The following is a 24,475-nucleotide window of genomic DNA, read 5'->3' as shown; positions in this document are numbered from 1 at the left end:
ACACAGAAATCTGCAGTAAAAACCAAGCCTTTCTTGTGGTTTTGTGATGCGGTTGAAGCGTGAACCGTCCTTATAACTGCATACGAAGCTACACCAACAGGATATGTTGCAAACTGAATGTTTACTTTTTGCACAACTTTAGCGTGCATCTTTTGTTTTATGTTGCTAAGAAGTTAATGGCTGTCCGCGGATCAAATGCTTCCAACTGTGGTTTGATATTAGACATAAGGGATAGAAATGACAGGTTTGATCTTTGAAGTATTAAAGGTAATGCTTCCCATTTTCTCATAATAAAAGCTGCAACAGATGATCCATTTAATTTGACATTTTTGTCTTTTGAACGGACACACAATGTGTGTGTGGACCTACACACACATTTAGATGTCCTGCGCAAAGTAGCCTTTAAGAACCAAAAAGGTTGGATCATAAAGACTTCATGGCAATCTGAAAACACTTTTTAAATTCAGAGTGTTAACTTGGCATTTACAAACTGAAAAAGGATTTAGGAAGGGTTGCTTCTACCTTGCTGCATTATGGTTTGACAGATGTAACATTTTTTCATCTTTTTTTTAAATACAAACATTTTCATTATTTCTACACAAAAGTTGAAATCAGTCTAGAAATAAAGTTTCTACTAAATTTAGGACATGAATTAATTGGGATTGTGCTCGTAGTTTAGCCAAGTTTGATGTTATGTTCCGGATGAGGCAGACGGCTTTGTTGTGGTTGCAAATCCTGGTTCAACAGCCCTAAGGATTATATATTTTTCTCACGGTTACTGTCACCCACCGTGTGCTATTCCCAACATTCCTTTAGCCTGATGTGTAATGTCACATCTGTTGAGACAGGTCTGGCCTCAACGCTTGTGAATGTGAATTAAAAGGCTGTTTTATCTTCGACCACCAGGGGGCGAAAAAGTATTTTGGTGCATCATTATTCTGCTACAATGGCAGCTGTGTTATTTGATTCCAGATAATTGTGCTTTTTTAAGTTAAAAAAAATTAACAAATGTTTAAAAAAAGACAGAAATTAACAGTGGAGTTGTTTGCGCAGGACAGTTTCTTCCAAAGGGCAAAGTTCACTGCCATCAGGCACAAGGGCACAACATATTGTCGTGCGTCATGTCTGCAGATGAAACAAATAAAAACACACTGGAAGGTTTGTCTGGACATTCTTTTGTAAGAATTGCTTCATTGATCAACTTCCTCCACAGTTTTGCCTGAAACGGATCGTTGGTCAACTTATTTTTAGACACTACAACGCGCATGCGCAGTCAATGAATTAAGGTGGGGCAAAACCAAAACTTGAAAGTTGCAGACGGGAGGAGAGGAGTCAGACCGGAGAGAACGCGAACTAGACAGAAACTTGTCTGTTTTCGTCCCATTGAGTCGCGCCTGTCTACTTTTATTATAGGAAGGTCTCCGCTCGTCCATACAGCTGGGAGGGACTATCAGCTGTAATTGTTGACAGGACCTTTGGACCATCATGAAATTTGTTTTCATGCTCCGTAGCTGAAATTTCGGAAGATCCGAGACTTGATTTCACTTCTTTATCCTCACCAGTTTCCGTTTTTAAGGCTCCTTCATCCGCTGCCGGTGTTTTAAAGCGTTAAAAGAAACCCACACACCTTTTCACAAATGAGCATGGACGCGGAGTAACCTGCTGCTGCCAGATTATTTAACTTTACCTGCAAAAACAGGTGAGGAAGGCTTTACAAAACGTCATCTGTGGGTTTATTCTGGTGTGCATTTTGATTATAGTAACTGACAGCTAGCAGAAAATAATCAGAATTCAGTTATGATTATTTTTTAAAGATTCTTAAATATAATGAATTATGTCTCAAAGATGCTCTACATGCACCCAGATTCTGACCGAGTGCTGTCGTGACCGACATGGCCTTGTTTAACATCCTCCTTCAAACTACCACTTCCTGGGGTGAAGAAGCTGCAGCATGCATGCACCTTCTCACCGATCTGTTCACACAGACAGCTCTCACCTGCACACACGTGAATTCCCCACATGCATGGTTTGTAGTTTTCAGTGGGTAACAAAGCACAAGCAAATAACTTCCTTATAGTAAACCATGAAGGTTAAAGGTGATGCCCCTTTGGCTAAAACTGAAATGTGCCCTTTAAAAAACAAACGAAGCACTCAAAGCTGATGTCTGTGTTGACTTTGTTTTGTTTTTCTAAACTAGAACTTTTTGGTCACAACCTATAAACTGCTGAAACAAAACGAGAGCTTATAAAACCGCAGCAGCAGCTTGCACTGCATGCTTTCTGCAGCAAGGAAGTGTCCGTCTGCTGCTCAGGAAGAAAATCTTTGACTTATATGGAGTTTCTTGACGTGCCTACTTGGTAAGATCAACACTACCCATCATCTGAACTCTGGAAAGCTGTAAAACACAAAGTTCACTCAGATGGCTGAGTGGGTGGCATGAAAAAGGGGATTGCCCCTCACAGAGAATGGTACATTTTTTCATTTCCCAGTGTTCTTAACTGCAGCCTTGATAAAAGTGTGTACCGGTATTTATTTATGAAAAACGTGACTATTTATGGGTATATTTTCTTTCATTTCCTTCAGGCCTGCTTTACAGAAACGGATGAGGGCAAAGTATGTGGTGAAAGCGGTACAATGACAGCTTGTACTGAGTGGAAGAGCACTAAACTCATACTTCCTCCCATAGATTTGATGTACAGTTCTGTCTTTGTGCTTCGCTTCTACATTATAGTGTATCAATTAAGTCTATTCTCCTCCACATAAAAACATCAGTGTGAACTGTTGTTACTTTTTCACACCAAGCGTCCTCTTTTCAGGTAAAAATTCTGTGGTTATTGAGGGGATTAATTCAGTCCATACTGATGTGCATAATAAAAGAGAGGCAGCTTTATTTTAGTGGGATTAATAATCTGATCCAGGTAAGCAGGTAACCTGCAGAATACTTGATGTATCAATGTTTTATAGCTCAATTTACTTAATGGCAGCAATTTTCTACACCAGAGCGCCACCAGAGTAGCCTCACAAGAATTGTAGAGCTATTGGAAACTACTTTAATGTATCATGTCTGATATTCATTTTCTTTCTCCCTTTCCTTATATTTTTTTGATCAATTTTTTTTTTGTCATTTTAAACATATTTTTAATCTTAAAATTGTATTTTATATTTTAAATATTTTGTTTTTGTGAAGCGCCTCGTGATTTTTATCTTGAGAGGCACTAGATCCTTTTCTTTCTTTCTTCTGTCATGCAATGAACTGTAAAGTTGACATTTTAATGTATTTTAAGCTGTTTTTTTAGTGATGCGCCGATATGAAATATTTGGGCAGATACTGATAGTCGATATTAATATCACTGTTACTGCTGATAACCGATATTTGCTGATACCGATATATTGACATTAATGCTTCTAATATCGTCATTTTGTATAGAATGAAAACCATTAAAGCTGAGTTTACGTTATTATGTACACACACCACACACATTTACACTTCTGTTCTGAGATGATTACAATCACTGTCACATGACTAAACAAATATGCATCACCCCCTCACCCTCTGAAACATAAACAAATGGAAATGAGATGGAAAAACATCAGTTGTTAATATCGGCCAAGTTTTATTTATCGGACCGATATGTTAAAAAATGACTAACATCTGTCAATACCGATATTGATGCTGATATAGTGGGCACCCCTACCTTTTTTTAGAACATATTTGTTGTGATACCACGTGGATATGTTGATAGGTGGAACTTTTGTGTTCTGTTTTTATTCTGTCAGGACTGCAAATGTTCATTAGCCAGTGGCTAACTCTGGTGCCATGCATGAAGTGTCAACATTTATTAAGGTTTACTTGTGTTTTAGATAATTACTGTGCACACATTATTTCCTAACAACCCAGCAGGAAAAAAGTTTTTGATAAAGAGGGAAAGAATCAAGTTAGACATTTAGACAAACCAGCAGTAAGATTTTGCTCTGCAGGTCAGTCTAGCTATGCTTCACTGAAACCTCAGCAGGTCTACCATTGGCTAAAACAATTTTAGTTCGAGCCAATCACAGCACTCTGTAGAGAGATGTTGGGTGGATTTAAAGGGTGAGTCACACCATGGGTGGAGACTTATTTCACCCACACTTTCTGTTAGAAAAATGCACTTAAAGGAGGTGTTGCCTGGTGGACAGAGAGAGCTGTAATGAGACAGTGGTTTACAGCACCCCCACCCCACGATCAGCTCACGGAGCTTCTCAATCGGAAAAACGAGTCGCTAACAAGCGTGCACACTCTCGTGCGTGCATTCAAGCCCACACACACACAGCTGACTCACTGATTAGGAGAAGAGCAAACAGAGACATTGATGCGGTTGGGGGATTTCCTGTCCACCGTGACCTCTAGAAGAATGGGGGAGGGGAAAATTTTCTAAGGAGGAGATCAGCTCAGAGCCGTAACATTTCATATCAGCAAGTGAGTGGCTGAGTCAGCTGGAGGTGTGGCCAAGACTTGGTTGGAGTATAGTGCACCTGCACCTCTATAGCCTTCAGCTGTGGCTGATTCTAAATCAATGCAGCACAGAGTTTTAACCTGAAGATAGATATCATTACGGTTTTGGGCTGAAATATTATATCTTAAGTAAGTTGCACTAAACTACCTAAATAATTAATACACATGTCTACAGCACTATTAAACACTCACTTATAGGGAAACTAAGTCACGCCTTTCTACTTCCAGACCATCGGTCGAAAAACGAGCTAACCCTAACCTAACCCTATCCCCGGAAAAACGAAAAAATGAATGCAGGTCAATGGGGCTAAAAATGCTATTTTGTAATTCTGCTTGTTTTGTGCCATGGATTTCACATATGATGTCTGTGAATTTTAAAGATGCATTATGATACCAAGAAAGAGCTTATTTTTGAACGGGGGGAAACACTATTTTAGGTTTTGTGTGAAAATAAGTCCAGAACTACAAATGCGCTTCACAAAATGACATAATCGAATCAGACATGGAGAAAACAGAGGGAAAATGGCTGTAAGTTCAGCAAACTTCAAATCTTTCCCACAGGAGGAAAGAACCACCATAAATCTGGCCATGTGGTACATAGCAGCTACGCTAGGGGAGAGGAGATTATGTGGTGACGTTACAAATGCGACGTGCTGATGTAGTTATGCTAATTACAAACTTTTACAAGCTGATAATTCTCAATGCACATGACCGGCGTTGTCGAAACATCCATCATTACTTTTCATTTAAGTTGCAGTACAACATATGTGCAATCCAGGGCATGAGGCAAAGCGGATTAGAAAATAGTTCTTTTAGCCCATTGACTTGCATTCTTTTTTCATTCTTCCGGGGACTCCCCCGAAAAATTAACAACGTGGTTCACACACGTTTGTCTAAAACCCCCGCCAATAACACGGCTTGGACTGAAAGAAGCTGGTTGTCGGTCTTGCCGAACCGCTGCGCTTCCACACTTCCCTGGGCTCTCCACTCATTACACACCCGCGTATTTAGCAACAGAAAACTACCGGTGTGAGAGGTCCTCTGCTCAGTAACATCAGAGAAGGAGAAACAGCCGGCTGCTACCACTTCAACTTTAGGGCAAACTGAGTCCCATAAAGAAAAACATAATTTGAAGTCAATGACAACAACAGACTTTGGGATCTAGAAAACAGTGACTGGTGTTCAGCGCTCTTTTGTTTCCTCTGCTAATGTGGCGTTCCGGTGGACATGGATCCAGGGAAGATACCGAGGGGAGTGTTCTGTGACTTTGTAGATTAGCTAAAGCAGCTTTAAGTCACTTATTTCCAAAAAAGAATGTATTTGCTTCTTCTTCTTCATCTTTGACAGTATATGGCTGTGAGCTCCATTGACTGATTTCCACAGCAATGAATACTTCTCTTATGTTTCTCTGATTGGTCCTAGGACTGTCAAATGCACTCAGACAACGGTGTATTACGCCCTTACATTTGAGCTCTGTCTATGGGTTTACATTTTTAGGAGGGCTTGCCAGGCTAGCAAGTATATTTAAATAATGTTGAAGTATGAGTAACTGTTTTCAGCAATGAACAAATTAGTTTCATACAGTGTTGATTTAGGGTCAAGGAATTTGCATATTATCTCCAAATTCACCTACTTTATCTTTTTAACCAATCCTTTTTTAAATGAGCAGCAGGGTTCTTCCCCTCAGACCTTTCTCTGCAGGTAGAGAAGGGCGTGGCAGACCCACCAGGGCCAGAGAAGATATTTCTACATTCCTGTCTTGTCTTGCTTTGTTCAGTCAAGCTGCTACTAACTTGTGCAGATCAGATCTCTACTGGCTTTCATTAAAAATCGACCAGCAGCTCATCAACAGGCCTCGTTCCAATTGTTAGAGAGGAAGAGGATATGTAGAATTAATACCCAACTGTTATTTCATTTGTCTCTGTAAGGAACTTAGAGGCACAGTTCAGATCATTTCACGTGGGGATCTATGGAGAGGTTATGAGTAATTAATATGTTACAGTTTTAGATAGCTCTCTAAACAGCCTCTGTCTGGAGAAATGGAGACTAGCTCTGACTGCACTAATCCCTGTGAAGACACTCAGTGCGGTTACATGCGCACTGACCAACGATCCATGTCGATCTTATTGGAATAAGCCGGGATTCTTTATCCTAGTTTAGATGCAAAACCGAAAATAAAGTTGGTTCCCCTCCAGTACAGTAGGGGGCAACATGCCCCTTTTCATGTTAGCATTCTTCTGGTTAGCTTATAGCAACACAAGCAGTCTTTCTGATGTGCATGTAAATTACACTGACTTTAAAAGGAGAGAAGTGTTGTTTCCAGAAATTAATTTAGCAAAGAATTTCTATCGGATTCATGCAAAGTTTATTTTATAAGCCCCTGCATTACATGCTCAGTTATTTATTTGATTCTTTATGGTCAAGTGTAACAGATATTAGCAGTGCAGCTTGCTAGCTGTGGTTTGATCACAGCAATGAACACAAAATCATTCAAACAAACTTGTTGAATCTAATCTTGTATTTTCAGACCAGCTGAATTGTTAAGTTGGTTTCTGTTCATATTGATGATGACAGGCTTCACAGTGATAAAGAGCACCAGGGGGAAACACAATGGTGGCCTTGTGTGCTTCACAAAAAGAGCCAAGCTGTTTTTGTGGAGAGCTCTCTGGAAACTGCAGTGTGACTCGATGTCTGCATTCTGCTTTTTTCACTCAGCTGCCCGCCGCTGCTGCTGAGATGTAATTCAGCATTTTGAAAGAGATGAAATGTTGGATGGCACCCCCAGCCTTAGTGATTCATCCGTCTCATAGCCAGAACTCTTCTTATAGAGTTTGTTCTGACAATTTCTGTTTAGGTCATCAGATCATGTTGTTCTGAAATGGATCAAGGTTCAGACATGTTGGATCTTTCAGGTGGATTGTGATCATGTGACTGGATGGATTAGTCGAATGTAGTCCACATCCTCATTCTGAAAAGCTGTACATTTGCTGGTTTTATGTTTGGACATTTTCACCCTGCTGAGTTATGAGTGTTTTATCCATTGCGATTGGAGATATTTAGTTGTAAACTGAGTCGATTTTAGACACACAAGAACTTTTTCGGTCCCCAGCAATAAAGAGAAAAGAGAAACACCTGTTTTGACTTTTTAATACATTTATTTTTTCATTGTAAAAACAAAAAAGCATGGAATACACTTAAGCCTAATTTTTACTTGGCGCAAGAGCTCTCCAACTGGCTCGTAGAGGGTGAAGGAGACATGCCAAAATTTTTTACTATCCATCAAAAGTGATGGATACTGCAAGCTTGTGATAGGTTAGGATGCTGCTTCCTGTAAATTCGTCAATAGCACCTCCTTTGCACCCTCAAAAAGTAAAAGGCTATTTAGCGGCAGACACAGAACAGATTGAAGAATGCAAAACTGAAAAAATCTGAAAATATGAACGTTTATTCACCTGTGACTGAAGAAAGGCATCAATCGTTTTTATTCATGGGAGAAAAAGACGAGAAACACGAGTTTAGACCGCATGAGGAGTTGGATTTAAAAAAATTTGAACATTAAAAATAAGACAGAAATAGAAACAAATATTTACAGAAAAACATAATACAAAAGAACAAAGAAAACAGATATAGCTATCAAGTTAGCAAAAATATATTACATTTATTTTTTTTATATTTATATTGGATGGGGGACGAATTTGTTTGCGTTCAGAAGTCTCTGAAATACATTAAAACAATATAAACACAATAGTAAATACACTGTCGTGGACTGGATACGTAACTGTAATGGTCGCAGGACACCTCAGAATAGGCTGTGCCCTCAATTGTCCTGACAGGGAATTGCTTTGCAACACTCTCCAGCTGACAGAGAAGTCTGAAAGTAAAATGTCTCTGTCAATGCGATTGGGACTCTCCCTCGTGGAGCTGACAGAGAAGTATATATTAGGCTTTAGGACTAGGCTTGGGCGGTATCCAAATTTTGATACCATCTAACTTCCTCCACATTTTACCACGATGTACGGTTTTACCGAGACTAATAGAAAAAACATGACCTCAAGAGTAATTACAAAACTGTAGGTTTGGACCTTCACCGTTCAGGCCTCAGGGCTAAAAACCTGCTTCCATGAGTTTGTGACACAGACACAGGTACTTTGGGTTTAGTCGCGACATCTGAAGACTGAAAACTCAAGCTAGAAAAAAGAAAAAAAACTAAGGGTAAAATAGAAAGAAAAAAATAACAAAGATTATGGACACTAGTTGCTCTTAAAGGCTCACAGGAAGACTTGTATTTATTTGAGTATTATTAATTTATCTGTAAATTTTATAATTTATTTTATCACTAAAACTGCTTATATGGGGAATAGAAATTAATGATTGTTTTGGAATTGTAGTCATTTTCTAACTGTTAATTTTAATACATAAAACGGTCTAAGATGGGAAATATATTTCACTCATAGCCTCACCAAGAGTTTCTTTTCACCAGCCGCCACTGAACTGTACCAGCTAGTTGGTGAGTTAAAAAAAACAGGAACAGTGTCAGATTTATGATTAGCACGTATTATGAAATGTTATTTAGTGTGTTGAAGTTATTTGGTTGACTGAGAACTTTCAGTAGCACATTATTTTCATTAAGGTTTAGGAATGGTGTGTTCATGGTCTTTAAATAGATTATTTTGTTTCAAATCAGCCAGTCAATGATTTAGCCAATGGTGATGAGAATTGGCTAATTTTGATCTCCAGGTGATTAGTCTCTATTATAAACTGTTGCATTTATGAGAAAAGTAAATATTCCAGTGAGTTCAACTATTTGGAAACATTCTATCAACCTTCCTATTAATCTGGCTTAAAATATAACTTTCTGGCTGTTTGCATCAAATTTCTTTATATTTCTACTTGCATTAAGCTCCTAGCTTACAGGTGATTGTAAATAAAAGTTTAATAAGTTGAAGTCTTTGTTCAAGCTGCTGATTTGACCAAAGTGGATCTAAGCCAGAAACATTTGCGCGCAGTGTTTGCTGTAGCCCCGCCAAAACGCTGGTGTGTGTGTGCACACATCTGTTCTCGTTTTCATTCTGGGTGCTCGGCACCGTGTGAAATGTTAAAGGGTAATGTAGATGAGCTGGGATGAGCAGAGAAGGAGGGGTGGAGGGGGGTTTGGGCAGGAAATGCATTCAGATCCTCAACACAGAAGGCAGCTGCAGCTCTGCACATGGGAACAACATCCGCCACATCCCCACCATGCTGAGTGAGGACCTTCTTCTCTTGGAGAAGCCTTTTTTTTAGTAGTATTTAGTGAAAATTCAGACCTTTTATAATAAATGCACAGCAAAATCAACATGCTGCATTATGTTTTCAGCAGGAGATGCACTCCTAAAAGGAACAGTTAGTCCTGTCTTCCCTACTTCTAATGCCAGTATTACATTACTCTAAATAAGGCAAAACCTGCAGGATGTTTGTCTCGCATGTAATGGACAACGCAAAGGATGTGACCTCATGTAAAGTGACGGAGTATCAGGGGGAGAATTTTCCCCATCTGCTCTGACCACGGAGCCCCGTCACCTCTCTGGGGGAAGTGAAAGAGGAAGTGGAGCTCAGAGGGAGGACATATTTAGGATGGCTCACTGTTAAACACCAAGTCTGACTTCTTGCGCAAAACTCAGTATTCAGATTGATTCAGTGAGTGATCTGTTGGAGCGTCAGAGTGTTTGCTGTACGAGTCCCTCAAGTTTGGTCAGATCTCACCACAAGATTGCATTCCAGCGTGGCAGATAGCATAGGCTCAAACTACACAGAAGAAACCTGTAATGTTAAGTAATTGTGTGAACTTCTAATTAAAAAGAGGGAGTTAGCATCTCTAATTTGTTTTTTTTACAATGAAAGTTGCTCTATAATCATAACAAAGTGTTGCCTTGCATCATGGAAACTTGGGCACTATTTGTGGAAGAGTGATTACAAAAACAGTCCCACTTGTTCTGCTTTCTATTTGAGTATTTTATTTTTACTGTCACTGTCTGACATGTCACCACCATACATTCTGATAGAAACTGATCTGATTGTTTTAAATGATCACAAAACTAATAAATGAAATGTCTTCTTGATGATTTGCTTGTGGCTTGAAAGCTTTTACTCATATTCCGTTTCCTTCTTTAGGTTCTGTGTGTGTGTGTGTGCGCGTGTGTGTGCGTGTGTGTTTCACTAGCTCTGATGGTAGCAGCAGGAATATCTCACCAGTGAGAGGCTTCAAGCACCTCATTATGACTGAGGTCCAGGTAAGATCAACTTCTGGAGTGGTGGGGGACAAAAATGAATATTTACAGCTTTTTTTTTTTTTTTGTATTTTTCTAAAAGGTGATTCACCCATGTCGTTTTAGAGTCCATGGCCGCAGGGCACAGAGTGTGTGGCCAGGTACAACTTCCTCGGCACATCGGAGCAGGACCTGCCGTTTAACAAAGGAGACATTTTGACAATCATCGTTGTCACAAAAGTAATTGTTTTATTTGAGCATGCATTGGATGAGCTCAAAGCTGTTTTCCGTGGTGTGATGTTTTCAAGGAGAGATGCCTCCTACTACGCGCATGCACATTCTCACACCCAAGGCGTCAAAATATGACGCGTGTGATCAAGCCTCAATATATGACGATTCGGGACGCCCCAGCGCGTCAGAAGACGACGATCAGGGACAAACAGCTGACGCAGCGTCCCAGAGCGTCGGTAACCAACGCCGGTGGTGAGACGGACATTGGAACTACTTGTGAACTACTTAACCTTCCCCTCACCCCAATCCTAACCTTAAGGTCACAGTTTATGGACCTTAAGGTTAGGATTGGGGTGAGGGGAAGGTTAAATAGTCAAATAATGTCTGTGTGACCGCGCGTGTCAAACAGTGACGCCAGTGGAGCCACGTGACCCAGCGTGTCCCTGATCGTCGTCTCCTGACGCGCCGGGGCGTCCCGAATTGTCATATATTGAGGCTTGGTCACGCGTCATATTTTGACGCCTTGGGTGTGAGAATGTGTTGACAGAAAGAGCTATACACTAGTCTGATGAAGCACAAGGTTGAATGCTACACTAATCACTTGGCTCCACTATACACAGAAAAAAAATACTTTTTTATTCCCTTCCCTCCTCTTTCACTATTAGCTTGAAGCGTACAGACTGACATTAATTCAATGCGGGTCGAGTTAGCATTCAAGATAGCACCATATTAGCCTAACACAGCATACAACAATTATCTTCAGTATTATTTTATCCAAATAAAATTTTGATTACAATTCTCTAAACTACTTAGGATCTACATGTCCAGTAGAAACTTTAGCCCTTTTTAGAAGACACACCGTGTCAGCAAATCGGCGTAATACCGCCGCCACGGTGTGTCTTATGAACGCGCCTTGGCGGCAACTAAAGCTTATACCATACCATTTATTTATAAAGCACATTTAAAAACACAGCATGTCAGCTGACCAAAGTGCTATACAAGTACAAGGATAAAAACAGCATGAGTTAAACACAGCAACAACAAGAATAAAACAAGAAAACGTCAGCAATGGAAGAAAGCCATTTCATAAAAATAAGTCTTTCAAACTGATTTAAAACAAGAGAGGGAGGGAGCCTGCCCGATTGAGAGTGGGAGGGCATTCCATAAAGTGGGGGCAGCAAACATGAAAGCTCGCTCACCCTGCGATTTATATCTCATCGATGGTACATTGAGCAACAGAAAGTCAGCTGACCTCAGAGCCCGATTTGGCACATAGGGATTGATCAAGGCGGAGAGATATCCTGGGGCAGAGCCTTTCAAAATCTTAAAAAATGTCGGGAGCTTGAACATGACTCGTAAGTTTACAGGTAACCAATGCAGATGTTCCAGAACAGGAGTGATGTGGGAATGCCTGCAAGTGTTTGTCAGGAACCTGGCTGCAGCGTTCTGAACCACCTGGAGATGATTTAGAGCTGGAGCTTGAACACCTTCCTCATACCAGCTTGGCAGCATTGTTTTCCAAAAGAGGCTTTTGGCAACTCTTTATCTGTTTTGAGTCCTTGTAAATCACCAAGCTCCCTCCATCTTTTGAAAACTTCTCCAATGTTAATTCTACTCCACTTTTGTAAAAATCTCAGAGAAAGTCTGTTGACATTTTCTTTGAAACGGAGAAGGCGGCCTAGGAATTGGTGACTTGGATCCTTGTTTAAGTTGCTCCATTCCAGAGCTCCATCATCTTCCTGCATCACTCTAATGTACTCTGGGGACTGGGGTGCTTTCTCGCTGATTGACAGCTCCCTCATATGGAGACACAAATCTACTGGTCAACGCTCTAGGCTTACGTAAATTAATAGTTTTGTTGTAAAGACCAGAGGAGGGACTTAAGGGGAATGTTTATTATAAAAGATGAACCACTCTCCGTCATAGAACAGGGTCAGTTGGTCTAATTTAAAAATTAAAAATTTTAAAATACTTACCCCAGCTTTACCAATGTTTTTAATTCCCTTTCAAATTTAAAGTACAACTTCCTTATTAAAGAACGTTGCAGCTATTTAGAAGTGTGTTTGTATCTAAAGATCACTAGCCGTTAGCTCATCAGTCCATTAACTTCATTACGTTGAACAGAGGTTGTTTAAAACTGGTGATTATTCATTGTTTACGCAGAAACAATTCAAAGTGGTGGAAAAATTATTGAAATTATGATTTAAAAAAATTATTCTAGTTATTGTTGACACTTTGTGTTGCAGGATCCAAACTGGTACCAAGCAAAAAACTCTGCAGGCCGCGAGGGAACTATTCCAGCCAACTATGTTCAGAAAAGAGAAGGTGTGAAATCTGGAGGGAAATTGAGTCTAATGCCGTAAGTGTGGAGAGGATTTAAACTTCTTACATTTAAACAGCCTGTTTGGCATGGCAGAGATGCTCCAGTTGTGTGAATGGAGACCGCAGTGTTGTAATTGCAGTGCAATTGTAATCTGCCTCCGCCTCAGCTTTGCATGAACTCTGCACAGCTTCCTGTTGTTTCTTTTCTATTTCAGACAAAAGTAATCTTGAAAATCTCCTCGTTTTCCCACGTGATGGGTTTCTGCGTGCTTGCGTCTGCACATGAATAATAGGTTTCATTTTTAGTATGACTGATCAGAAATAACTTCATGAAGATAAATCTGCAGCCATACTGATGCCGTGTGCACACAAAGCTAAGTGTTAGGAAAATTAATATGAAACCACATATCTAGTGTGAAGAGGTTAATACAAAATTATGTTGCAAAAAACATGGACAGGACTTATTTCTGTTATACAGAAGCCCTTTGTTGGCAACTAAAGTGTTTTAGGAGTGCAGAAAATGGTCAAAGACAATTATTTTACAGCTCAAATTTTGCTGTTTAAAGTCTCAGTAGCAATAAAAACCCTGCAAACCAGCAGAATTGAACATTTAAGAAGAAGTAGAAAATATAATTTCTATAGCCTCTCAAGATAGAAATCACGAGGCGCTTCACAAAAACAAAAAAATGTAAAATATAAAAAATTATTTAGAAAATGATTAAAAATATATTTAAAATAAGCGAAAATAGACAATTGTGATAAAAAAATGTAAAGAAAGAGAGAGAGCAAATAGGAAAGAGGAAAATCAGTGGATCCTGAGGAAGGTGGAATAGGTAGGGAGAGCAGAACAAGGAGAGGATGATGAAGGTCACACCAAAACCAGCCTGAACAAGTGAGTCTTCGGCTGCTTTTTAAAGGAGACCACTGAGTCCACTGATCTCAGGCTCAGGGGGAGAGAGTTCCAGAGTCTGGGGGCCACAGCAGCAGATGATCTGTCACCTTTGGTCTTTAGCCTGGTGCTGCACAACCAGTAGGCTTTGATCACTGGACCTCAGGGACCTGTTGGGTAGGGTTGGGCATCGAGAATCGAGCATTGATTGTAACCTGTTCCAACTGTTCATTTTTCCCAGAATTGCACAACATTTTTATTCCGATTCCTAATGTGCAGACGGAAGAGAAATCCGCTGCCGATCTCCGTGAAAAATAAACGTGATCTGCAAATTGTGATCAATGCTTTTCAGAGCTGATCACACCAGCTGTCTGTGAGCAGCACGAGTCCCCCCTCCCTCCCTCATCCGGATATAAACAAACACGTCTGCCAAACTTCTACTCTGTAATGTAAACTTTTAACTCCTGCAGCATAGAGGAAACTTGTTAAAATACGTCAACACGGTGGATTTAATAGAAGCTTTAAAGAACAAACTCTGGACGGTGTGAGGTGATCGTCTCACTGCAGAAATAAAAACACGTGAGCGTCAGAAGGCTGAACAATAACCTGTAGAATAATTAAAGTCATCATGCTGGAGCAGCTTCTCTGTGGTGGACCACACCAGCTTCTGCCACAATAAACAATAATAATAATAATAATAATAATAATAATAATAATAATAAATCACACACAAAGTTGTGAACATTTTAATTTCCTTTCTGAACAATTTCTGTTGAGTTTTAATGTTTAAAATCTGTTAGATTGTTACTGTCAGCAGCTACATTTAAGCTTCACTTCCTGTTCTGACTGAACGCTGCTGCAGCATGGAGGTGTAGTTCTCAGTCATCCTGGACATGATCATCCTGAGAGTTGTAGCTGAAAACAGCTGGACGTTTCTGGATATGTTGGAGACATTTAGCCTCATCCCAGAGGCTTCTTCCAGACTTTGGTTGTGGTCAGAAACAAACACACTGGTTGTGCTGCAAGTCTTTTTCTTTTTTCTCCAAAACATGTTTCTGTCTAAATGAAGGTGATGTTATCGTTCATAGAATTAAAATTCATGTTGAAGTTAAGATTATTTCAACAAGTAGGACCTGTGGTTAGCTGGCTCATGTAAAGCATGTCATGTCTTGAAAGAATCGGAAGCGGGAATCGATAAGAACCGGAACCGAAAAGAGGAATTGGAATCGGAATCGTTCAAAATCAAACAATGCCCAACCCTACTGCTGGGGTTGTAGGGACTAAGAAGATCACCAATGTATGATGGTGCTTGTCCATGTAAGGCCTTAAAGACCAGAACCAGGATCTTAAAATGAACCCTGAAGTTGCTTAACAGCCAGTGAAGCTGGAGGAGAAGCGGGGTGATGAGGGTGTGTTTGGAGGACTTGGTCAGAAGCCGAGCACAGGCATTCTGAACCACCTGTAGACGGTTCAGGGAGGTTCTGCTCAGACACGTGAAAAGAGAGTTACAGTAGTCTAAGCGTGAGGAGATGAAGGTGTGGAGAACTGTCTCAAGTTCAGAGCGAGACAGAATGGGACTCAGCTTAGCAATGTTCCTGAGATGGAAGAAGGAAGAGCGAACAAGAGAACTGACATGAGAATCAAGGGTGAGAGCTGGGTCAAAGGTCACACCAAGATTCCTGACAGAAAGTTTGGTGTGAGAAGCAAGCTGACCAAGAGTGTCTCTGACTTTGGGAACCAGCTTGTCTGGGGCACAGATGAGGATCTCAGTCTTATCTTCATTCAGCTGAAGAAAGCTCCCAGCCATCCAGGTTTTGATAGAGTCCAAGCAGGTGTGTAACAGCTGCAGCTTAGACCTCTCATGGGGTTTGAAGGAGATGTACAGTTGGATGTCATCTGCGTGAAGATGGTAGGAGATTCCTTTGAAGGAGCTCAGGATGTGCTGAAGAGGAAGCAGATAGAGGAGGAAGAGCAGAGGTCCCAGCACAGAACCTTGTGGGACACCATGGGTAAGAGAGGTGGTGGAGGACCTAAACTTGGAGACGGCCACAGAGAAGGAGCACCCAGAAAGATGAGAGAACCACTCCAGAGCAGTTCCTGATAGGCCTACCCAGTATCTCAGCCTCTCCAGTAGCAGGTGATGGTCAACAGTGTCAAAGGCTGCAGTCAGGTCCAACAGGACCAGAACAGAACAGTCCCCTTTAAAGGTGTGTTTCACTGAAAAACATTTTTTAATGATTATTTCTGATTATAATCAATCACTCTGAGTTTTTCATGCAGGCTGAACATGAAAATAGTCCCCTACACATATCTTCTGCATTAGCTTCTTACAAAAATAAACAGTGAAAATCTAGGATTTGAAAAGCCCGACAGATCTACGTCACACTGTCACTGAACATTCATGGACTCACCCAGCCTGACTCATGATGGGAAAGGCTGTTGTTAAAGGAAACAGCAGAAAGCGCCTTGGCTAGTAGGAGCAACTTCACCACATAGCAGAACTCCTCCAGGCTTGTGTTATTTGTGGTGATAAAACATCAACGTTGCAGAGCAGAGTCAATGGTAGTGTCACTTTTCTGTTAGCCAATCAGATGTGAGTTGTCCATATATCAGGAAATAAGACTCCAAATCCTGCCGTCTGAAGCTCTGATCTGGCAATCTTGATCCTGAGACAGGAGCACCAGGCGTTTTTGTAGCCAGAGTACAACTTACAAGGCATACATTCCTTTTAGAGACATCTGCAAATGTTTTGATTAAATGACAGGAAAACCTCTTCAACTATCTACAACTCAAAAGGAAGTCAATTCTGTTTCTGTGACACAAAGCCTTTGGCTGAGCTTTCCAACAAGCTTATCTGTGATATTTAAATGTCATATGGGGGCACATGGAAATGTGGTTACTGTACATTCTGAAAACTTCATTTGACTATCTCTGTGCTAAAAAACGGTCATGCTGAATATGCAAATCATGATGCATCTAGATGCTGCAAAAATTTGATTAATTAGCCTTAAAGGCCGATGTGGAGTCAAAAATGAAACAAGGCTATTATTGAAAATGGAAAGATGAATATTTCTGAAGGATAACTGAACTCGAAGTGCCAGAATTCCTTGCAGGAATGTGTACCACCCAGCGTTTTTCATGCCAGAGTTTAAACTGAGATCATGTTGAACGCAATGTTCAGTCTCATGTGATATTGCAAAACTCTCTGTGGTCTGTTAGCACTTAATCTCTGGTACGGATGATACTTAGTTAAGAAAACATTTTAGATGTTAGATCGGTTTCTTTAAATTTGACCAAACTCCAACAAGAAGGACCAAAGCAAACCAAGAAATTCAAATTGATTAATTTGTGTGTGTGTGAAACAAGCTGGACAGGTGATGGAGGGTGGTCAGAGACAGAAGGGGACATGTCACAGTGAGCTGAGGAAAAGAGGTCCACTGCTGGCACCCAGTATCCTACATATTTAATGATAAACACAAGGCTTTTAGCAGGAAAATACTCAAAACATTTCAGTGATGTGAGAGATCAAAGTTGTCTAAATTTGGTCAGAGCATAGGCGCGTGTGTGTGTTTGTGTGTGTGTGATGTTTTTCTAATAATCTATGCATAAGCGAACACGTCTTCTGGGAGGTAAAATAAAAACATAAGTGGTTCTAATATAGTAGCACACCAACATAAAGCTCTATAGTTCATGGTTCATGTGGACAAGTCTGTGCAAACTCAAACAGTAAAACTAAATGTGTACTTTGAGTGTTAATGGCACATATTATGTAAAGTGATCACAACTGGAGAAGGAAAGGCTAAAATGCAAATTACAATCAAGTCTGACTTTTAAACAAAATAAGGAACTTGCTTCTATGTGTAGCTTTATAATGAAGAAACAAGCAGGTTGAAATCCTTTGGTATCAGGCTGTTTTTGTTTTCACCTACATTTTAAGTGATTCACAAAAAGAGTCTGTTTTATGAGATGTATTCATTGACTCCATGACTTCCAGATGGTTCCATGGGAAGATAACACGAGATCAGGCAGAGAGACTGCTTCACCCTCCTGAAACGGGCCTGTTCTTGGTGCGAGAAAGCACCAACTTTCCCGGCGACTACACCCTGTGTGTGAGCTGCGATGGTAAGGTGGAGCACTATCGCATCATCTACCACAACGGCAAGCTCACCATCGACGAGGATGGCTATTTTGAGAACCTTATGCAGCTGGTTGAGGTGAGACATAAGTTTTAAGTTTAAACTCATTAATTGAACCGCATTTATATGTAGCATGCAGTGTGGAACTGTGTAGAACATTTCAGGGCTCTACTCTGGGTGTAGAGCCGCAGCATAATGCTACCAATTTAGAGACGATGTGCAGTTCCTGGAACATTTGATCAACAGGAAGTGCCAAAGAGGAAGTGAACACGGTACAGAGTTATATCTTCAAAAAAAGGTCAAAGAGGCTCCTTCTGCAAAATGGCTCTTTTTTCCTAATGTGAAATGTGAATTTAATGCAACAGCGTGTTTACTGTACACAAGCTGTTGTGTAAGAAGAAGTTGTTGACTTGGCCCTTTTTTATTTCCTTGTTTGATTTTAGGGCCCTCTGCTGGGCGCCACACCACTCTGATCCCTGAGTTTATTGCTTCTGTCTGTTATTGATTTTCACAGCAGCTTCACTGGTCTTTTTAATCATTGCTATAATTTAGTTTTTCTGTTTTCTTTGAAAATAAACACTTTGACTCGAGAGTACAAGAGAATTATTGATGGTGATAAAACAGAAACCCCAAACATTCTTAGATAAACTTTTTATTCTGATTATGGAAAAGAGTGTTTTTAAAATTGCATTTAAACACATTTATGGTTGAAAAAATTATTAAATAAAAATTATTTATCACGCCTTTCTTTTGCAACATTTTCAGCTGATTATTTCTAATGAAAACATTTTACCACAGGTCATCAAAACCGTTCCCTCAATGAAAACCCAAAATTGAAATAATCATCCTTAAGATATTAAGAGATTTATCAAACCTGAAACAGTTCAGACTTTCTTCGTCTGTGTTTTTGATTTAGGAAAGTTGCTCAGGACCGAAAGAAGATGAATCGGTGAAGCTCTTCCTGATTTTTTTATCACAGTGAAAGTTTTTCTCATGTTTCTGTTCTGGTGAACATGCAGATTGTTGGAGTCAGGAGCCGAAAAAATGCAGCTATAATTTGTATTTTAAACTCTGCTACTCCTCTTTTTGGAGAATCCAAGCCTCAAAGCCCATCAGACTCGTCTCCTCTCCTTTCAGTCTGCCCCGTCGTGTTCAGCATCTGCACATATGAGCCTTCCTGTGCTTATTGGGAATCAGCACCAGGTGTGCTTGGGCAGGATCTGGCTGGCTAACCCCCTTGTATGTGCTGCCATACTATTCTAGTGTCAAATGTGAGACCACCTGTCCAACAGCTGAAGCTTGGACCAAAGTAGGTCATAAAGTGGGACAATGATCAAAAACACTGAAGCAGTTGGAAATACAGAGTCAAGATTTTGCAGCTCTCAGCTTGACAGAAGCACTCAGAGAAAGAAAGCTTGAATGGAGCAATAAACACCAATAAACTAAAGTCAACATTATGAAGAAAAGTAGGTCAACTTTTCCACAATGTGAAATACTGATGATGTCATGCAGACAGACGACAGTGTAAATGACAACATCTGTAGGAGGGGGAGTTCACGTGTGTTGCATCTAAGCTAGTTAAAAGCACAACTCTGAGGAAACAACGGGGAAATAAAGCCGACCTTTACCAACGTGAGATGAAGCTGCACTGAAGTCATCTCATGTCTGCATGATGCATATTCTACTGTTATATTTGGAGTTGGCAAAAGACAGAACGCTGCTGTAAGGCTTCACGTCTGCTGTGTGGTGCTTTGCAGACATGTTACTGCCTGCTCTAGAGGAGTTTAACAGGAAACCAAAATATAATCTATTATTTTTAGACCATCTGAGTAAATGTGTGCATTGATTCTGAAACGCCTATCTTCCCCCCCTTTATACGGCCTACAGTATATGAAATATACGAAGATAGATGTTGCAGGTATAACACGCACGAGAATGTTTGCTTTTAAATGGTTTTCTTACTTAGAGCAGTTTGAACGTGTGAAGTTACTCATGTGAAGCGGCGGTTCACAACACGACTCATCTCAGACCCAGACTCACCACTTTGCTCTGAGGGAGTAACGCCCACAGTACTGTAACCAGAGAAAACCAACGTTTTAACATTCAGTTAACAAAAGCAGTCTGATCAAACCCTCTGATGCATTTGATGATTTCAACTGAAATCAAAATCACCGAAATTTTATTGGAAGAAACTGTTTTTAATTAAGAAAATGTCATGCATTTGATTTAGCATTTTTACATTTGATGAGTCATTTATTTTTAATTCTGAGTCTTTATTTTATATCCAGCACTACACCAAAGATGCTGATGGTCTGTGCACCAGACTCATCAAGCCAAAACTGGAGGAGGGGACTGTAGCCGCCCAGGATGAGTTTTCCAGGAGTAAGTCTCAGTTTGTGTATGAGTCCACGTGTCCTTGTTCCGTCTCATCTAACGCTCGTGTATCCTCTTAACTTTCTGACAGGTGGGTGGTCGATGAGCAGGAAAGACCTGAAGCTGCAGCAAGTTATTGGAAAAGGAGAATTTGGAGGCAAGTACTTTTGTTTTTACACAGTAAAGGTGAGAAAGATCTGTTTTAATGGCTGCATGTGGCAGAAATCCAATGTGTTAAACAACAATAAAGATGCTGCATAGAGTGGCAGCGCGTCAGTAGAGGAGTGTAATGGCAAGAATCTGGCGAAGCAATAAATGTCACACTACAGGAGAGATGATGCAATAAATTGCAATACTAAAAGCCAGATGATATTTGCAATTTTTATGAATTTTATTTGGAAAGCTCAGCTACGATGCTTGACGAGCAACAAAGGTTTGCATGTGAATTCCCAATAAAATTAACAAACTGCTTTTAATGATTAATTCAGTGTCATAACACAAAACACTGCAATATTTCTGTGTACTGATATTTTCTTACATCCCTAATGTTGTCCATATAATCCATTTTCATTTTGTATTTTTCCTCAACTCTAAGCCACGTAAACTAGGGGTCTGCAACCTGCAGGACCACGTGTGGCTCTGATGAGGCTCCTTGCAGCGTTTATCAGGAATGAACTGAACGTAAATTATGTTTATTATCAGGGTGGTTTATTATAGTATTGTTTGTGCGATGGCACAGGAGTTAAGTGCTTGCCTTGTAATCAGAACATTGCAGGTTCAAGCCCCGCTCGTCTGTTGCTGTTGTCGTGTCTTTGAGCAAGACACTTAACCCACCTTGCCTGCTGGTGGTGGTTGGAGGGACCGGTGGCGCCGGTGTACGGCAGACTCGCCTCCGTCAGTGTGCCGTCAGCTACCACCAGGGTGTGAATGTGTGAATGACTGATTGTGTTGTAAAGTGCCTTGGTTCCAGGACTCTAGAGGGTGCTATATCAAATACAGGCCATTTACCATCATTCTGAAGATTTCTGAAATAGAATGATATAAATACTACAAGCAGTAAACAAGAAAAATACATTTAGAATAGGAATAAGCTATAAATGTCTGGAGTTTTACTAAAATTTGTTTAAAAAGCAGCAAACTGCTCTACCGTTGAAGCTCTCTCCCCGATGGGGACTGAAATTGTATGTTCTGAACAAAAGGGTGCTCTTGAAATGTGAGAAATGGGCAAAAAGAAACATTTATTCATAGAGAATAGTGGAACTGTGAAATATTTTTGGCTCAAAAAGATTTGGTGGCATTCTACAAAAGCAAATGTAAAACCATCTCTTCCGGCTGCGGACTCCTGACACAATCCCTGATTCATTAGTCTACATGTGCATTTCTGTTAAACATCTGAACATGTTAAACATTTCTGTTTGGTGGTTATTCCAGATGTTATGGTGGGAGACTACAGAGGAACCAAAGTAGCAGTCAAGTGCATAAAAAATGATGCGACGGCACAGGCCTTCATCGCAGAAGCTTCCGTTATGACGTGAGAAGTTGAAATGGAAATTTTTTGTCATTCTTTTAAGAAACAAACAAAATAAATCATAGTAACTTGTGATTTCTTTTATCTGATTAGACAATTACGGCATGATAATCTGGTACAGCTGCTTGGTGTGATTGTAGAGGAGAATGGAAGTCTTTTTATAGTTACTGAGTATATGGCCAAGGTAGGTGGATCACTGTTGGAAAATAATTCAAATCTAAGGTCACATCTAACAGATGTGCACACATTTGTTTTCAGGGCTGCTTAGTTGATTACTTACGATCTAGAGGCCGTTCTGTACTCGACGGAGAAGCGCTCCTTAATTTTACTTTGTAAGTATTTCTATTGTATTCCTTTTTTCAGTTGTCCTGTTTTGTGGAAATTCCAGAGTCGAGCTTTTCTTCCCCGTGTGTTATAATTACAGAGATGTCTGTGAAGCCATGGCGTATCTGGAGGTCAACAACTTTGTACACAGAGATTTAGCAGCCAGAAACGTTCTTGTGTCCGAGGAAAACACGGCCAAAGTCAGTGACTTCGGCCTCACCAAAGAGGCGTCTTCCACTCAGGATACAGCTAAACTTCCTGTTAAATGGACCGCACCAGAAGCTCTCAGAGAAAAGGTCAAATCAGCTTCAGCACGTGTAAAAAAAAACATGCAGTAAAAATAAAAACTTACTACTCCTGTTCTCTTATTCTATAGAAGTTTTCTACCAAGTCAGACGTATGGAGCTATGGGATTTTACTTTGGGAGATTTACTCATTCGGCCGAGTCCCTTATCCAAGAATTGTAAGTTTAGGTTGAGTAAATTTGGAATATTAATCTGCAGCTGTGCTTTACTTAACAGAAAAAAAAACTTCTGTTGTGTTTTATGTAAAAACATTTTTCCAACCACAACTTTGTTGTTTCTTTTCGTAGCCGTTGAAAGATGTGGTGCCACGAGTGGAAAAGGGGTACAAGATGGACTGTCCAGACGGCTGTCCTGAAGTGGTGTATAACATCATGAAGCAGTGCTGGAACCTGGATCCTGCTGCTCGACCAACCTTTCAGATGTTGAAGGAGTGGTTACAACACATTAGTCACAAAAAGTGATTTTCCTCCGCTTTTTCTTTTGTCTACCTGGACCAAGGACTTTTATTTTTCAAGTGTCAAAATACCTTTTTTTTTTTTTAGTTTAAAGCAGCTTTTTGAAACATATGCTTCTTATTGACGTCCCTCATGTCAGATGTCCGTTCCAACAGGATTTTAGCCACACAAGGCCAAAATGTTTGTGGTGTCTTCCTGGACTTTGCTTTCTTCAGAATATTAAACAAACATCAAATGGGACTGAGTCGTTCAAAAGTACTCTGATGGGATTTCATACATTTGATGTCCTTCATTTTGATATTTCACACGAGGAAATGTTTTTAAAGATTTGTCAACTTGTCATCAGAGAGGAGAGAAAAATACCCTTTAAATCAGAATATTATTTGTCATTAAATGCTGTATGATTATAATGACTATTACAGTTTGCAGGTACACTTTTTACATGGATGTTGAGTTAAATTGTCTAAAAAGCAGTACTGAAACCATTATCTGCTTTTTTTATCATTGAAATATTATTAAATACACTGCGATGGACTGGCAATCTGTCATCCTGCATGGACAAGCGGGTTCAGAAAATGGATGGATCAATGGATAATATTAAATACATAAATAATTTCATAATTTCTTGACATCTTTTAAACACTTTTTAGGTTCTGAATTTTAAATCTGACAATATGAAAACTATTTTGTGAAATTTTGAATAAGAACGACAGTCTGGAATTTTCTTGGTATATAATGTACCATACTGCCATTTTTAACAATAAAATATATTTTAAAAGACTGTTGGATTTCTTTACACACCGTTTTTTAAAAAGTAGCTAAAAAAACACATTATGTAGTATTTGTGTATTTCTGAACCAATTGATTCTATTTAATAATTCAGTGTTTGGTGGACTTTTCTGAGAGGAAATTGGAGACTTCTGTTCACTTTATCGCACTCATTTGTCCATTCACTAGATTTACCTGACTGGAAAAAAGATTTTTAGAGACAATTCTTTGTTTTAAATTGACTTTTTTTTTAAATTATTAATTTACACAGTCTATCATTCACTAAATATCCTACTTTCTTTGATTAGAAATTCATATGTGAGACAGTTTTATTACAAAAAAATGTACACATTATTTTCGTTAAATATAAATAAAAATGTATTTAAAATAAAATTGAAATTCACAGTAAT

At 39.7% G+C, this 24,475-nt stretch overlaps 1 protein-coding gene across 1 annotated transcript; it reads left to right on the top strand.

Moving 5' to 3' along the window:
* Window positions 1-1,486: 1,486 nt before the first annotated feature.
* LOC107388447 (tyrosine-protein kinase CSK) lies at window positions 1,487-24,078 on the top strand. The gene is made up of 13 exons (XM_015963986.3): window positions 1,487-1,699; window positions 10,640-10,758; window positions 10,861-10,974; window positions 13,212-13,324; window positions 18,171-18,390; window positions 20,601-20,694; window positions 20,777-20,842; window positions 22,117-22,216; window positions 22,307-22,397; window positions 22,472-22,545; window positions 22,638-22,833; window positions 22,914-23,000; window positions 23,130-24,078. The coding sequence occupies exons 2-13, from the start codon at window positions 10,744-10,746 to the stop codon at window positions 23,301-23,303; spliced, it is 1,344 nt and encodes a 447-aa protein (XP_015819472.1). The 5' UTR covers window positions 1,487-1,699; window positions 10,640-10,743; the 3' UTR covers window positions 23,304-24,078.
* Window positions 24,079-24,475: the final 397 nt, after the last annotated feature.

Source organism: Nothobranchius furzeri, chromosome 4 (assembly GCF_043380555.1).
Source record: "Nothobranchius furzeri strain GRZ-AD chromosome 4, NfurGRZ-RIMD1, whole genome shotgun sequence".
Taxonomy (NCBI): Eukaryota; Metazoa; Chordata; class Actinopteri; order Cyprinodontiformes; family Nothobranchiidae; genus Nothobranchius; species Nothobranchius furzeri.
This window is presented reverse-complemented; position numbering and strand designations above follow the sequence as displayed.